Raw genomic sequence first — 17,949 nt, forward strand, 5'->3', positions numbered from 1 at the left:
CCATGTGCGGCTGCACCAGAGTTTTGTACAGCTGCAGCATGACCTCATGGTTCTGAAACTCAATCCCTCTACCAATAAAAGCTAACACTCCGTATGCCTTCTTAACAGCTCTAACAACTTGGTTGGCAACTTTCAGGGATCTATGTAATGGACACCGAGATCTCTCTGCTCATCTACACAACCAAGAATCTTACCGTTTGCCCAGGACTCTGCATTCCTGTTTCTCCTTCTAAAGTGAATCAACTGACACTTTTCCGCATTAAACTCCATTTGTCACCTCTCAGCCCAATTCTGCAGCTTATCTATGTCCCTCTGTATCCTACAACATTCTTTGGCACTATTCACAACTGTACTGACCTTATGAAAACTGGAAGGGTGGTAAATAGGAGAAAGTGAGGACTGCAGATGATTCCTGAAGAAGAGCTCATGTCCGAAACGTCAATTCTCCTGCTCTTTGACCTGCTGTGCTTTTCCAGCAACACATTTTTCAGGGTGGTAAATAGTGAAGACTCATAGAGTCATCGAGATGTACAGCATAAAAACTGACCCTTTGGTCCAACCAGTCCATGCCAACGAGATATCCCAACCCAATCTAGTCCCACCTGCCAGCACACAACCCATATCCCTCCAAACCCTTCCTATTCATATACCCATCCATATGCCCCTTAAATGTTGCAATTGTATCAGCCTCCACCACTTCCTCAGGCAGCTCATTCCATGCACGTACCACCCTCTATGTGAAAAGGTTGCCCCTTAGGTCTTTTTTATATCTTTCCCCTCTCATCCTAAACCTATGCCCTCCAGTTCTGGTCTCCCCGACCTCAGGAAAAGACTTTGCCTATTTACCCTATCCATGACCCTCATAATTTTGTAAACCACTATAAGGTCACCCCTCAGCCTCCGCGCTCCAGGGAAAACAGCCCCAGCCAGTTCAGCCTCTCCCAATAGCTCAAATCCTCCAACCCTGGCAACATCCTTGTAAATCTTTTCTGAACCCTTTCAAGTTTCACAACATCTTTCCGATAGGAAGGAGACCAGAATTGCATGCAATATTCGATTGAGTGGCCTAACCAATGTCCTGTACAGCTGCAACATGACCTCCCAACTCCTGTACTCAATACTCTGACCAATAAAGGAAAGCATACCAAACACCTTCTTCACTATCCTATCTACCTGCAACTCCACTTTCAAGGAGCTATGAACCTGCACTCCAAGGTCTCTTTGTTCAGCAACACTCCCCAGGACCTTACCATTAAATGTATAAGTCCTGCTAAGATTTGCTTTCCCAAAATGCAGCACCTCGCATTTATCTGAATTAAACTCCATCTGCCACTCCTCAGCCCATTGGCCCATCTGGTCAAGATCCTGTTGTAATCTGAGGTAATCCTCTTCGCTGTCCACTACACCTCCAATTTTGGTGTCATCTGCAAACTTACTAACTGTACCTCGCATCCAAATCATTTATGTAAATGACAAGAAGTAGAGGGCCCAGCACCGATCCTTGTGGCACTCCACTGGTCACAGGCCTCCAGTCTGAAAAACAACCCTCCACCACCAACCTCCTCCACCACCTTTGGGCCAGTTCTGTATCCAAATGGCTAGTTCTCCCTGTATTCCATGAGATCTAACTTTGCTCATGGGGAACCTTGTCGAACGCCTTACTGAAGTCCATATAGATCATATCTACCACGCTGCCCTCATCAATCTTCTTTGTTACTTCTTCAAAAAACTCAATCAAGTTTATGAGATGAGATTTCCCATGCACAAAGCCATGTTGACTATCCCAAATCTGTCCTTGCCTTTCCAAATACATGTGCATCCTGTCCCTCAGGATTCCCTCCAACAATTTGCCCACCACCGAGGTCAGGCTCACCGGCCTATAGTTCCCTGGCTTGTCTTTACCGCCCTTCTTAAACAGTGGCACCACGTTTGCCAACCTCCAGTCTTCCGGCACCTCACCTGTGACTATCGATGATACAAATATCTCAGCAAGGGGCCCAGCAATCACTTCTCTAGCTTCCCACAGAGTTCTCGGGTACACCTGATCAGGTCCTGGGCATTTATCCACCTTTAAGCGTTTCAAGACATCCAGCACTTCCTCCTCTGTAATTTGGATATTTTGCAAGATGTCACCATCTATTTCCCAAGAGTCTATATCTTCCATATCCTTTTCCACAGTAAATACTGATGCAAAATATTCATGATTGGCTGATTTGTCTCACTGTGTGCTATAAATGTAGGTAAGTTTGTAAATCTAAATATATAAACAATAGTTCAAAATAAGGCTCAGCATCACCATCTGTACATTTTCAACACATGTAAGGATGGTCAGTTACCACAACTGAGCTAAAATCGACCATTTTTTAAGAACAAATAACAAATAGAAGAGATGACAATTTTTAAAAATATTTTTAAGCACTTGTTGAAGTAAAACAGGTGCCACTTTGATCATTTTGAATTTCTATATTGATGGGAGTCTGTTAATCAACGTTGGAATGCTTATGTAAATAATTGTGTGAATGATAATATCTTCATTTTTTCCTTTGGTAGTGTCCCTTTATTGGCATATAATTCTCACTTCTTGGCAATGATTCTCCATTTTGCAAGATAAATCTAGGGCAAGCATGTCGGGTCGTTCCAACTTGATGCCCATTACCTACAATGTTCACTGGATCACAAACCAATCAGCTTATAAACTGACCAATGAATTTCTCAGCCTGTGGCAAGCCTTGACAGTGGAGTCCTCCCTCAGTAGATGGTAGCAGCCAATCAGAGGCCACTGGTCAATGCTTAAGTCTTCATGGAATCAATGGCAAGAAGGTAAGTAGTTTTTCTTTGCTTCTCGTTGGCTGGGGGTTGGAAGAAGTTGGAGGGTGGTCAGAAATGTTGAAGGTGTGGGCTGGGTGGTTTTTAGAAGTCATCCTCTTGCCTACATTTGTGACCCCCATTGCCCAGACTAAGGCAAATGGAAACCCTACCGTCAAACTTGGCAGGCACGTTTCCCTGGTTTCCTAGCAGGGAAATCAGTCATTTTTCCTGCTCACCAGGAAGGAAGATAATTAGGGTGGTGGTGAATTGAGACACTTAAGTGGTTGTTAATTGACTACTTAAGGGCCTTAATCATGGTGAGTCACCAAAGTCTGGGGAGATTCCTGCTCATTGAGCACTTTTTGGGTGCAATTTTCCCTGCCCCGACAGTGATGATGAAAGTGGTGAGAATGTGGCAATTTGGAGAGATACTGGCCTTCTTTCTCGCTGTTGTGCTGGGTGAGAAAGACTAAAAAAAAACTGGCTAATTTCCTGACTGATATACTAGAGATGTCTGTCCCTCAATCTAGGGGAGTTGAGGCCTCCATATGCCTCAATTGGAGGCCAACTAGAAGCAAGGATGGGAAGAAAGAGGGTGGCTACTGAAAGCCACATAGTTTCCCTTGCTTCTGAGCCCTGTCATCCCTCTCCCCTTTGACCATTGGAGAGAAGAACTGAAAGAAAAAGGTTTACTTTCTCATTGTTGGATCCCTTGAAGACTGGGCCTCTAGCATTGATCTTAACAACCTGACTGGAGTTTGATTCAATGTGTTTTCTTATTGGTCGGGGTAGAGAGTGAACTGAACATGCCTGCCCTGTACTTTGGCTGCAACATGAAAAATCTCTTTCACAACATACACGGGTAAAGTGTAGAATGTTTCCAACAATCTGTATAGTTCTTACTGCTGATTGTCTAGCAAAGCTTGATACAATACAGACCATTCTCAGTCAGTACAGGGAGAATATGAAGGGACCCAATTAGGTACTGGATAAGGACTGGATTTCTATGAATCCAAGCTTGTATGTGTGAGACAAATGATAACTGCTGTGGCAGCAACAGCAGATCCAGGCTGCTGGGATTCTGCGACAAGTAGCTTACATCTTGACTCCTCAAAGCCTCTCCACTCTCTGCATGACAAAAATAAGTAATGTGATGGAATACATTCCAATTTCCTGGTTTGCTGGAACTCCAACAATACTAAAGAAGCCCGGCATTATACATGACAAAGCAGCCTACTAAATCAGTACCATATCCAACATCTCAAATATTACTCCCTCTGTCACCAATACAGATGGGCAGCAATTTGCACTCACTACAAGATGCATGCACCTTGCCTCCTTTTACAGCATGTTCCAAATCTGTGACCTTTATCACCTTGAATGACAAAGGCAGCACATACATGGGGCACCACCAACTTCAAGTTAACCTGCAAGATACACACCGTCCTGACTAGAAACTATACCATCATTCCTACACTGTTGCTCGGTCAAAATCCAGGAACTCCCTCCCTCATGGCACCTACACCAAACGGCTGCAACAACCATCTTCTCAAAGCAATTAGGAATTATCAGTTTCATAAAAAATTCAAACCAGGAGTTGCCATAAATCCCTTCAAATCATTTTACATGTTATATGTGAAAGAATTTGAATAGTTCATGATTTAAGTTAACAATTTGAGTTAACAAGTTGACAGGGAAATACAAAGCTGAAAGGTCAGGTGCTTTCTTCCAGGAAGGGAATTCATAAGTCCAGCCACTGTAGACAACTGTCATGTTGGTGCCAACAGTCTGATTAGTGAGCAACAGTGAGAGGAGCCCTGGGAACTGGACTCCAGGTTATTCTTTCAACTGGGAAAGATGTCTGGTGAGATAGTATATGGCAGAATATTGGGCAGCACAGTGGCATAGTGGTTAGCACTGCTGCCTCACAGCGCTAAAGACCCGGGTTCAATTCCCACCTCAGGCGACTGACTGTGTGGAGTGTGCACATTCTCCCTGTGTCTGCCGAGGTTTCCTCCGGGTGCTCCGGTTTCCTCCCACAGTCCAAAAATGTGCAGGTTAGGTGAATTGGCCACACTAAATTGCCCGTAGTGTTAGGTGAAGGGGTAAATGTAGGAGAATGGGTCTGGGTGGGTGTGCTTCGCTGGGTCGGTGTGGACTTGTTGGGCCAAAGGGCCTGTTTCCACACTGTAAGTAATCTAAAAAAGTGGAAAGAGAAAAGAAACAAAGGGAAGGCTGGAATATTTTTAATCACATAAATATGCTGTTCCAACAGGCTAAGGTAAAAAGCAAAATCAACTTCAGAAGTCCCTTACCTTGTTTCAATTCATGCTTCGGTGCCAATGTGGGTAATCTGTCCTTTCTCTGGATCTTCTGTTTATCATATTCACTAAACAGATCACCTTTGGCTTTGTTCATTGCACAACAAACCTCTTCTTCCTTCATTCTAGACAGTTCACTGCAAAGTAGTTTCTCTTCTGTGTTTTCTCTCCTTTGACACCACTGATATTCAGGACATCCATGATCTAACAAGTTTATTTCACAAAAGGCTGCAGTTTTATCATCTGGATCATAGCTGGAATCACAGAGTTTCTCTCGTTTGTTTCCCTTATGTAACATTTCCTCTGTCAGTGCATGGGTCAAATGTTGATTGCCATAATAATTTACATTTGGTCCAAATTTTTCTTCGCTTATACTTTGTTCATCACAATAACAATGCCTATTCTCTGATATTAAATTATCTCCTCCGTATTTTGTTCTGCTTGGAATGGTAAATGTTTCTTTCTGGTCAGTTTCACCATCTTCTTCAGGTACACTGTCCTGCAATTCTGTAATTTCATCGGATAATTTCTCATCCACATGGCAGAGAGAATCTGGACATGAGTGGGATATGCTGCTAAATTTTGTTGAAGCTTCAGCTCCTTGATCAACAGGAACTGAATCTTTTCTTTTGACCTTTGTACATTGGGTATTGTCTTTGGTTGGAGCTACTAAACTAACTGGATGGGATTTCCTACGGTTAATGTTAGCAGTATTCCTTCCCGTTTGAGGTTGAACAGAAGTCTTCTTTCTGAAGAAGAAAAAGAGAGTGCTTACTTCGTTGAGACAAAGTAAAGTTGCATGATTTAGCAGTGAACCATAGAAATTTTCCAGCACAGGCAAGACCATTTGGTGCCACTGTGTGGAACTTATACTCATGCCTCCCCAGAATGAGTGGGGGTGTGGGTTGTTAAATTCTTAACCTTGGGAGTCCCAACTCACTGCAAGCTGCTGACATCTGATTTTACAGGGGCCTTTTAGGATGTAACAAATAATTTCTTCTACAAAAGGAGTTGGTATTCACACCACTTTTGAGGTTGCATGCCTCAGATTTTACATTCAATTTGGCTTTAGTGGCTGCAGACCAGCTTTCCCAGAGTTTAAGAGATGTTGCAGTGAAAAGAAAGCAGGAACTTGTACACTACATATTTCTCCTGCACTGTGTACCAGTCAGGAACAGCAGTAGATATGGACCTGGCCTGCACTGGCACCTAATTTTTTCAACTGTCTTGTTGTTGTATTGCTACGGAAATGTTCCCTCCTATTTGCCAGTCAGCCTTCAGTCTGCTCAACTGTCAGGCAGTTTCACATGGTTTAAGGTTACCTGATCACTCTCAGCTTACTCTGTTCTCTCTTCATAGATAAAGAACATGAAAGCATCGGAAGGGTTAAAGCATGAAGATCACTGGCAATCTGTGGTCTGTGGAAGGCAGGATGGGATAAGAATAGTGGAATGCTCTTACACCAATTAGCAGAGTAAGGTTAAAGCTGAGATGAGACAACACAAGTAATAAAGCAAGTTTCTCTGTTAAGTGTTATTATGACAGGATTAGGACCATAAACATTTGGGAAGTGACATTAAAATATCTAATTAATAGTTAGTTGAGTCAGCTTGAGACAGGAGACTATTGTAATAGATGGAACAGCTAAATATCTATAATGATAGGTTAGTCTGGAATAGAAGATCATTGTAGCAGAGTTAGCAATAAATGTCTAACTGTGTCATTAGAATAACATTAAGTAGGATGTACAACTGAAGAGATAACGGGAACTAACATCCCTGGTTTATTGTTTAGCTAGAGTGAAGTTGGATATGCTGATAAGCTAACAGAAACATGATAAAAAAAAATCTACGGACGCTGAGGTTCGTGGGCATTCGAGAATCTGCTTTCTCAGTGTCACGGTTTTTTGTTTGCAAATAAAAGATGTACTACTTGAAGAACTCTCTGCGTCACCTGGTGATTTTCTATATTTTCTCCACAACAATATCAGGGACTTTGAGTCTGTGAGGCTCTTCACTGGTGCAATCCAAAACCTATCACGTGACCCTTTTCTCTTCTCATAGCTTTTTATCTTCATCAGCTTTTAATGTTCATTCAATAATTCCATAATTAGAAGCAATATTACAAAATCACTCCAAATTTCAGTCATGTAGGTGAGACAAAATAGTCCTGAGTGCCTTTGTAAATTGTTCTGTTTTCTCTATTTATCCCCCAACTCTTCTTTGACTTATATTTGCTTTTCCATTCTTAGCTGGGAACTTCACCTGTGTCTACTTTTTGACTCTATCCGAAGGTGATTAATTTCCTTCTAGACCCCCTTTGACTATGCCTCAAACTTGCGATTTTGTTTCCAATACTGTCATGTTTCCACTGGTTTCAGTGTTTCTCCTCCCGGTTCTCTGACCATGTCCCAAGTATTATGCTTCTTCTCATTCCAGTGTTCATTTGGCCTAAAATCTAGAGGTCTTCTCTCAATTTCATCCCCATTAACTTAATCCATTCTTTTAGTTCTGATCTGTAGTTGCTCTACAAAGTTAGTAAAACACAGAATAGTTGATTTTAATGAAAGAGGGTTTAAGTGGCCAAGAGAACATTCTGATGGTTGACTTAATTTATATGCTTATAATATTCCATTAAGGTAAAGTCGCCATACTCTCATTACAGACAGAGACAATTGACAGTGGTTTAACCTAAGGGTCACCAATCTCAGGCAAGGGTGAAGTTGAGAAGGTGAGACTTTCATGGTAACTTCAGTCAGTACAGGAGTTGAATCCAAGCTGGTGGTTGTATTCGCATTTCAAACCAGCTGACCAGCGAACTGAACTAACTAACCCCCCCAGTAAATATGAATATTTACTGTAACACTCCCAGGATTCAACAAATTAAAACTGTTATGAATAAATTTATCAAAAATTATTTTGAGATACTTTTTAAAAGCTCGATCAGACATTTTATGACACACTTCTGATGTAGATGGAGCTTGAACCTATTAGCAGTCATTACCACAATGCCACAACAACCCAACCATGATTCTGAAATCTCAGGTTAACTAATTAGTTTGGATATGGGTGGCTTTGACACAATAGCTATGAGTCCCCTTGAAAGTGATGCAAAATCCTCAATGAGACAATACCATGTTTTAACTACAGAGAAAGGAATAATGAACTAGTTAGATGTTAATTTGGTGACTGCTATAAAAGTATACCTTCCGTCCCCTCCCTTCTCATAAGAACTCAGGGAGTCATGACAGCAGAAGGTATGACAGTTGATTCTGACCCTCATTCCCTGATTTATGCTGGTGCACACAGACACGCCTGACAAAGCTTATTTAGTGCGCATCAACTGCCATGAAATTCTTGTTAGTATCAATAAAGTTTGAAAAGGAGATCACACGCATTCAACAGCAAAGTCATGCCTTGGATTCTCTTCCTCCCTCAGACATTTTGTACAATTTCTACAATAATTGTGGGAAAGCATTTGGTCCATTTCAAGAACATAAACCATTGCTGTGTAACTTGTGTATTTTTATATTCAATTTTAAGTTATCTAATATATGGATCTACAATGACCAGGACAATATCAAAGTGGTATAGATCCCTAAACAGTTACAAAAGTAATCTTGTGTTTAACATCCATGAAGAAATCACCAGCTGAACAAACCCGGATTGTGATTTATATTTTGAAATGAACTGAATTCAAGAGAATCTGTAATAAACCTTCTGATTTGAATGTTATGATCTGATTTTAAGTCACTTACAAGGGAGAAGAAGTGCAAAGTTCCATTTGAGAAACATCCTTGTGAGACACAGCTGAAATGAGTGACTCCATGTTGCAAGAAAATAAATAGTCTTCACAGCCATTTTCAATGACAAGAGGATGGGATTTATATGGGTCAAAAAAGATCTTTTCAGGAGTGAGGAGCAGGATTCCCATTATAACACCCTACAATGAGATCAGAAACTGTAAATAGTAAGATGTGACGACGACAAAGCAACTGTTTATTTGATTAAAATCAACCAATAAGATCTGACACAATCATCTATTTTTGATAGCTGAACAGTAAAAATGCTGCGAAATCTCTGTGCAATTTATCAATTTATTTTATGACTAATATTATTTGGTTCTATTTAACAAACAAAGAATCTATAATTAACTTAGAGGAAAACCATTTATGTATAAACATATACTTCGTTTAAGTCAGACTCTCACATTATTTAATATTGCTGCTCAAAATGTTGAATTTCATAATGAACAATGTTTGCATGTCATTTGTGCCCATTCATCTCAGGGATCTCGACTCCGTGGAATGACCATCATTCCCATTTTTTTGAGCCCACTTTCAGTATCAAGGACTTCCAACAATGAAGTATGAGCAGTGGCAGAGTAAAGTCCTTCTACTCTGCTGTAGTCACACGTGATCTCAATATGGTCAAAGTCACAGTTATGCAGGTACACACATAGTGTAAATAAAACAGTTGACAAAAAACATTGCATTAAGAGGAGCTCATCTGCTCAAGGCAATTGCCTGGATATTTAGCCACACAAGGTTCAATCTGTATGAGGAACACAAGAATTCTGGCTCTTAGTTAGTAAGAAGTAGTACAAGTAGCTTTGAAAAAATTACAGGGTTTGAAGCACTTAACTTGAAACCTGCTGTTACAAATAACATATTTTACCTTTCCATTTGTAAAATATCTGCAACAAATTTTCAGGAATCTTTCAGAAAAGGGTACTTCATCCCACATGGGAGACAAGGAGCTGTGTATCGAGTGTTGTGAACTATACCACTGTAGACTGGACATTTCTGCTGAATCAGCATCCTGGAAATTATAGAATGATTGTTAGAAACACAGTATACTAATTAATTAATTTTTTTCTATCAATAATTTATTTTCTTATTATTTGACACATGATGGTTTAAAATACTTACGTAAAGCTATTGTTGTGAAGGAAACAAAATGCATATGGTCTACCCTCTATTTGTTTTTGGGTCACAATTTGGAGTGAAATTCTGAGCCAAAGTGGAGCAAACCTAATTTGTTGTTACGATTATTCCTTGGTTATAGTTTCGAAACACACATTGTCTGGTTTCAATTAAAATCACGTTTGAGTCATAGGTGACAACCATGTTAGGCTATGATTATCTACATTTAAAAGGATAGCAGCCATGGAATAGCTACTTCACAGAAGAAGGCCGCTTAGTCTCTTGTGTCCATTTCAGATCACTGTAAAAGGATCTCAGTTAGTATCCCTCCTCTGCCCTTTCCTCTCAACTATGCAATTATCTCTCCTCAGGTACTTATCACAGCTCCCTTCTGAAAGTCTCAATCTGCCTCTATCACATTCTCAGAAAGTTCACCAAGGTCTTAAGCCTCACATCATCATATTTCTTCTTTATGCCTTTACATAAATAATTTGAAGGCAAATTATCGCACCTGTGAATTTAAGACTAAACAGCAAAAATCCGAGAACTACTCCTTCTATCTATTCATCCTTCTTTCAGATTAGATATTAACCATGACCTCAAATGTCCTGTTGATGAAAATGAAAGATCTCATGGCAACTATGTTTAAAAAGGCAGAAGAGTCCTCCCTGGTTTATTGACCAATATTTATCTTACACACAACAACCTCCAAAAAGATGATCTAGTCATTCTCATGTTGCTGTTTATAGGAGCTTGCTTGTCGTGTTTCCTTCATTGGTTGTAAAGCATTTTTGGATATGATAAGTTTAAAAAGGCTGTAAAAAACGCAAATCTTTATTCTCCTTGATACGATGCAAAACAGCCACTATAATGGCAGATGGCTGTATAGGTCTTGCTTTCATCGTATTTATAGACTGGTTAGCTAAAACATTATGTTTTATTGAAAGAATTATTGGAAGGGCTAAGGTCATATCACAACCAAGGTGATAAATAGCACATTGTGCACAGGTGTATAAACTGCTAGGCCATCCTTTATATTTCTCGCATTTTGTTTGCTGTTTCCTTTCTCTATTCATGTATTTTCCAAAAATTGCTTCTCCAACTTGGAGTGAAAGATTTAAGCTAAATAATTTAGCTTAATTCCTAATTTCTGTTGGGTGGATGGAATTCTGCCAAGACTCTCTCTCAAGAGTGGAATAACCTACTTCATTAAGGATAAAATCTTATCCAGATTAATATGAAGTAGTCGTCATTTAGCTATTGCTTCTCAGAAATCTCAGGATATCAGAATCCAAATTTAGAAGCATCTCTGATGTCGCATCACTGTATTCATTCACTTATCACAATATTTTAACTGGCTTTTTTTTAAGCTAATATAGTAATACTTTGGAAAAGAAATTATTAGTTCCTTTCAAACCTCCCAACAATTTCCTTATCATTATTCTCCAACTAATAGCTTTGTATGTACACTTTACAGATAATAATTTATCCAGTCCTTTCTAAACAGCTACCAGGTTTATGTTTTCACCATTCCATCTCTTCCCCGCAAAGATTGTTCAAGTTATACTGCTTTTTCTCCATCCTTTTTGAGATTTTACGAGCTGCTTTTCAAACGTGACAAACATATCCTACAGAAGCATAAAGCCTAACCGTGAGACAAATATAACTAGACATTGCAGTTATGTACTTTTCTATTTGCTGGGTAATACTTACCGAAAGTTTGACATATTCTATATCTGATGAAGAAAGAGTCTGTGACTGCCTGGGACTTGAGGATATGGAGCTGTCTTCACTCAGTCCTGGATCAGGAACATATAGTTGCTGCAGGAAAAAGTCTTGTTTCAGATTTCATTAATTATTAGAGTTTGTGCATAAAATTATTTTCCGAGTGAGGTGAAACTCATGCAGGTGGACGCTCTACCCTGTTTAACAGTCACCACTTCATGGTGTTGGGAAGTACGTTTAGCTACTATGGTTACATTTGCTTAAGTACTCCTTTAATTAATTGACTAATACTACCTCAAGTAAAATAGTGAGGAAGCTGTTCTGTTTTGGTATGAATTTTCTACTTCTAACATTATAATTCCAATGTAATTCTGTGTAAGAAAATCACTCATCCTAGCAGAATGGATTGGCATTTATCCTCCACAACAGTGATAGTCCTCTCCTGTTCCTTTACCCAGTTGGATGCTGCTTTGATGTTAGAACATAAAATGTTACAACACAGTACAGGCCCTTCAACTCCCTATGTTGCGCCGACCTGCAAAATCAATCTGATGCTCATCTAACCTATACTGTTCCATTACTATCCACACGTATGTCCAATGGCCATTTAAATGCCCTTATTGTTGGTGAGTCTACTACTGGGGTTGCAAGCAGGTCGTTCCACGGCCCTTCTACCCTATGAGTATAGAAACTATCCCTGATATCTGTCCTAAATCTATCACCCCTCAATTTAAAGCTATGTCCCCTCATGTTAGCCTTCACCATTCGAGAAAAAAGGCTCCCTGTCCATTCTATCTAACCCTCTGATGATCTTATATGTCTCGATTAAGTCACCTCTCAACTTTCTTCTCTGCAATGAAAACAGCCTCAGTTCCCTCAACATTCCCTCCTAAGACCTTCCTTCCAATAAAGGCAACATCCTTGTAAATTTCCTCTGAATCCTTTCCAAAGCTTCCACATCCTTCCTATAATGCAGTGACCAGAACTGCATGCACTACTCCAGGTGTGGCCTTACCAGTACCTTGTACAGCTGGAGCATGACTCCGAAACTCAATTCCCCCTACCAATAAACACCACACACCATATGCCTTTTTAACAACCCTATCAATCTGGGTGGCCAAGGTTAAAAATCACACAACACCAGGTTATAGTCCAACAGGTTTAATTGGAAGCACACTAGCTTTCGGAGCGTAGCTCCTTCATCAGGTGGTAGTGGAAGGCTCAATCCTAACACACAGAATTTATAGCAAACATTTACAGTGTGATGTAACTGAAATTATACATTGAAAAACTGATTGTCTGTTAAGCCTTTCATCTGTTAGAATACCGTGATGGTTTCACTTCTTAACAGGCTTTGTATAATTTCAGTTACATCACACTGTAAATGTTTGCTATAAATTCTGTGTGTTAGGATTGAGCCTCCCACTACCACCTGATGAATGAGCGACGCTCCGAAAGCTAGTGTGCTTCCAATTAAACCTGTTGGACTATAACCTGGTGTTGTGTGATTTTTAACTTTGTACACCCCAGTCCAACACCGGCATCTCCAAATCAACCTGGGTGGCAACTTTCAGGGATTTATCCACCTGGACACCGAGATCTCTGTGTTCATCTACACTGCCAAGAATTCTACCATTAGCCCAGTACTCTGCATTCCTGTTACTTCTTCCAAAATGAACTATCTCCTAGTTTCCGCATTAAACTCCATTTGCCACTTCTCAGCCCAGCTCTGCATCTTATCTATGTCCCACTTCATCCTTCAGCACTATCCACAACTCTGCCTACCTGAGTGTCATTTGCAAATTTATTAACCCATCCTTCTCCGCCCACCTCCAGATCATTTATAAAAATGACAAACAGCAGTGGCCCCAAAATAGATCCTTGCGGCACACCACTGGTAACTCCAGGATGAACATTTTCCATCAATCACCACCCTCTGTCTTCTTTCAGCTGGCCAATTTCTGATCTAAACCGCTAAATCACCTTCAATCCCGAAACTCTGTATTTTGTGCAATAGCCTATCATTTGGAACGTACCAAACGCCTTTCTGAAATCCGTATACACCACATCAACCACTTAACTTTCATCCACCTGTTTTGTCATTCTCTCAAAGAACTCAATAAGGTTAGTGAGATACAATCTACCCTTCACAAAACCATGTTGACTATTCCGAATCAAATTATTCCTTTCCAGATGGTTGTGAATCCTATCTCTTATAACCGTTTCCAACACCTTATCCACAACTGAAGTAAGGCTCACTGGTCTATAATTACCAGGCTTGTCCTGACTCCCCTTCTTGAACAAGGGAACAATATTCGCTGTCCTCCAGTCTTCTGCCACTACTTCAGTCGACAATGATGACATAAAGATTCAAGCCAAAGGCTCTGCAATCTCCTCCCTGGCTTCCCAGAGAATCTGAGGATAAATCCCATCCAGCCTAGGGGTCTTATTTATTTTCAGATCTTCCAAAATTGCAAAAACCTCCTATTTGTCAACCGCAATCCCATCTAATCTTGTAGCCTGTATCTCCGTATTCTCACTAACATCGCCCTCTTCCAATGTGAATACTGATGAAAAGTATTCATTAAGCACTTCCCCTATGTCCTCAGATTCCATACATAACTTCCCACTGCTATCTTTGATTGGTCCTAATCTTAGTCTAGTCATTCTTTTATTCCTGATATACCTATAGAAGGCCTTAGGGTTTTCCTTGATCTTATCCACCAATAACTTCTCATGTCCCCTTCTGGCTCTTCTTTGCCCTGTCTTTAGATATTTTCTGATTAACGTATAACCCTCAAGCCTCCTAACTGAGCTTTCATGCCTCATCCTCACATAAGGCGAAAGTGAAGACTGCAGATGCTGGAGATCAGAGTCAAGATTAGAGGGGTGCTGGAAAAGCCCAGCAGCTCCTCGGATGCTGCCTGATCTGCTGTGCTTTTCCAGCACCACTCTAATCTTGACTTATCCTCACATAAGCCTTCCTCTTCCTCTTGACAAGAGCTTCAACTTTTTTAGTAAACCATGCCTCCTTCTCTCGACAACTACCTCCCTGCCTGATAGGTATATACTTATCAAGGACCCCCAGTAGCTGTTCCTTGAATAAACTCACCTTTCAAGAGTGTCCAACCCCTGCAGTTTCCTTCCCCATCCTACACATCCTAAATCTTGCCCAATCGCATCATAATTGCCTTTGTCCCAGTTATACCTCTTTTCCTGCAGTATATACCTATCCTTGTCCATTGTTATTGCAAACATACCGAATTATGGTCACTATCACCAAAGTGCTCATCTAATTCCAAATCTGACACCTGGCTGGGTTCATTTCCCAATACCAAATCCAATATGGCATTGCCCCTTGTTGGTCTGTTTACATACTGTGTCAGAAAACCCTCCTGCACACATTGAACAAAAACTGACCCATCTAAAGTACTTGAACTATAATATTCCCAGTCAATATTGGGAAGTTAAAGTCCCCCATAACAACTACCCTGTTACTCTTGCTCCCATCGAGAATCATCTTTGCTATCCTTTCCTCTACATCTCTGGAACAATTCGGAGGCCTTCAGAAAACTCCCAACAGGGTGATCTTTCCTTTCCTGTTTCTAACCTCAGCCCAAACTACCTCAGTGGATGAGTCCTCAATCGTTATCTCAGCTGCTGTAATAAGACCCTTGATTAACAATGCCACACCTCTTTTACCATCTTGCTGTTCTTGCTGAAACATCTAAATCCTGGAATCTGCAACAACCATTCCTGTCCGTCCTCTAGCCATGTCTCTGAAATGGCCACAAGATCGAAGTCCCAGGTACCAACCAATGCTACAAGTTCACCCACCTTATTCTGGATGCTCCTGGCATTGAAGTACACACATTTCAAACCAACATCCTGATTGCCCTCTCACAACTTTGTAAATCTATCCATGAACTCACTACCCTCAACCTCCTGTACACTGGAACTACAATTTAGGTTTCCATCCCCTGCTGCATTAGTTTAACCCTCCCCGCAAACAGCATTAGCAAAAGTCTCCTGCAGGATATTGGTACCCCTCTGGTTCAGGTGAAGACCATCCTGTTTGTAGAGGTCCCACTCTCCCCAGAAAGAGCTCTAATTATCCAAGAATCCAAATCCCTGCCTCATCCATCATTCCTGCAGCCATGTGTTCAGCTCCACTCTCTCCCTGTTCCTCGCTTCACTAGCATGTGGCACGGGCAACAAACCAGAGATAACAACTCTGTTTGTTCTAGCTCTAAGCTTCCACTTTAGCTTCCTGAATTTCTGCTTTAGATCTCCACCTTTCTTCCTATGTATGTTGTTGGTGCCTATGTGGACCACGACTTGGGGCTGCTCTCCCTCCACCTCCCCCTCAAGCATCCTGAAGATATGATCAGAGACATCATGAACCCTGGCATCTGGGAGGCAACACACTAATCATGAGTCTTTCTCGTTCCCACAAAACCTCCTATCTATCCCCCAAACTATGGAGTCCCCAGTGACTAAAGCTCTTCCCCCTTCCCCTCTGAGCAACAGAGATAGATTCTGTGCCAGAGACCTGTGCCCCATTGCTTACCCCTGGTAAGTCGTCCCCTGCAACAGTATCCAAAACGGTATACTTGTTGTTGAGGGGAACCACCACAGGAGATCCCTGCACTGCCTGCCTGTTCCCTTTCCTATCCCTGACAATAACCCATTTACCTTCTTCATGTGGCTATGGAGTAACTACCTCCTTGTAATTCCTCTCAATAAACCCCTCCGCCGAAGTTCATCCAGTTCCAGCTCCAGTTTCCTAACACAGTTCTTGAGGAGCTGGAGTTGGGTACACTTCTCACAAATCAAGTCAGCGGGGACACGAGAGGTGACCCTTACCTCCCACATACTGAAGGAGGACATTCAACTGCCCTAACTTCTATTCCCGCTATTCTAAATTTCCAAATAGAGTGCTGGAAAAACAAACAAATGAAACACGGAAGAAAACACTTGTCACCTTACCAACCGACGCACAAAACTTTTTTTTGGTTAGAGGAGGAGGATGGATGGGAGACACTACCCGAGTAGTGTTTTGGGTAAAGCAACTGCCAAATGTGTGACCTCGTGATCTCTCTGACTGCATCAAGAAACTGTTGAAGGCAGTATCTCTTGACACTTCTTTGGCTCTCAGCTCTGGATCTCAAGACTGAATCAAGGTTGTGGGGAGGAGCCAAATGATTCTGGTGGAACATGAACTGAGTTCTAGTAAAAACCTTTTTAGTGAATGGTTCTCATACATCACTCTTCCCAACATCCCAGCTGATTGGGAAGATTGACCAGGTTAAATTTTACTTCTGAGCATTCTTCTTTATATTTTAGGCAGGGATCAGTGTCATAGCCCTAAATGGGAACAGCTCAAGTAGGCTCACAGCTAGAAGACCATTGAAAGACTTTCTTCAGCGCACTTGATGTAATAAAAAGGAAATAGCTGAGAGGTTGATTCAACAAGGAAGTGTCTTTTCAGTCCCTTTTTAAAACTTTAATTAAAAATGTACAAAAAATTGGCCAGTCTTTTAGCTGTGTCTCCTCCAAGTAAGTCAGGAAACGCTGTCAGCATACCTGGAGCAGTGGTACCCTAGTTTGCTGCTGGGGTTGGGAAAATTGAGGTTTTTGGAAAATCCCACATCCTTTATCCCTGGTTAACAAGGTTCTTAATCAGCCTAATCGCTTGCCCACTTTGTGAGAGCAGTTGACCTGGCCAGCCTCAAACCCAGGTGACATTTGGAATGGATGGAGAAACTGGACTGTCTTGTAGTTTACAGGACCCATCCCCTTTGAAAATTTAGCCCCTGAGCGCTGTTTCAATTGTTAATTCCGCTACTGTATTCCATGACCTCTGTAGGTAACCATGGCTACAATTAACAACTGTGGGAGTGTATAGGTGTGATTGTATGCACCATAATGCATCAGAATTTGGATGTTAAACTGTTAAAATTCAAACTTTAATTCAACACAGTTTGCTCATCACATTTGAAGAAAGAAGCTACATATTTTGGGGGGTTAGGATTGGAAAAATGTGCCTTAATAATAAACGGTTAAAAACATAGTAAATACATCAGAGAAATGGTTTCTCCCCTGTTATGCACTCACATTAGAATACTGTAATCAGATGCGTTAATCCAACAGGAAACAAACTTTTTTTTT

General features: G+C 41.0%; 1 protein-coding gene across 5 annotated transcripts in view; it reads right to left on the reverse strand.

Moving 5' to 3' along the window:
• si:ch211-15d5.11 (nuclear receptor coactivator 7) overlaps positions 1-17,949 on the reverse strand; it is a 112,758-nt gene that overhangs the window by 51,276 nt on the left and 43,533 nt on the right. For all 5 annotated transcript variants that reach the window (XM_060847572.1, XM_060847573.1, XM_060847571.1 and 2 more), the window contains 4 exons: positions 11,767-11,874; positions 9,806-9,949; positions 8,887-9,071; positions 5,124-5,878 (listed from right to left, as the gene is read on the reverse strand). In XM_060847572.1, the coding sequence (XP_060703555.1) occupies positions 5,124-5,878; positions 8,887-9,071; positions 9,806-9,949; positions 11,767-11,874 (1,192 nt within the window). The remainder of the gene's footprint in view (positions 1-5,123; positions 5,879-8,886; positions 9,072-9,805; positions 9,950-11,766; positions 11,875-17,949) is intronic.

Source organism: Hemiscyllium ocellatum, chromosome 30 (genome assembly GCF_020745735.1).
Source record: "Hemiscyllium ocellatum isolate sHemOce1 chromosome 30, sHemOce1.pat.X.cur, whole genome shotgun sequence".
Taxonomy (NCBI): Eukaryota; Metazoa; Chordata; class Chondrichthyes; order Orectolobiformes; family Hemiscylliidae; genus Hemiscyllium; species Hemiscyllium ocellatum.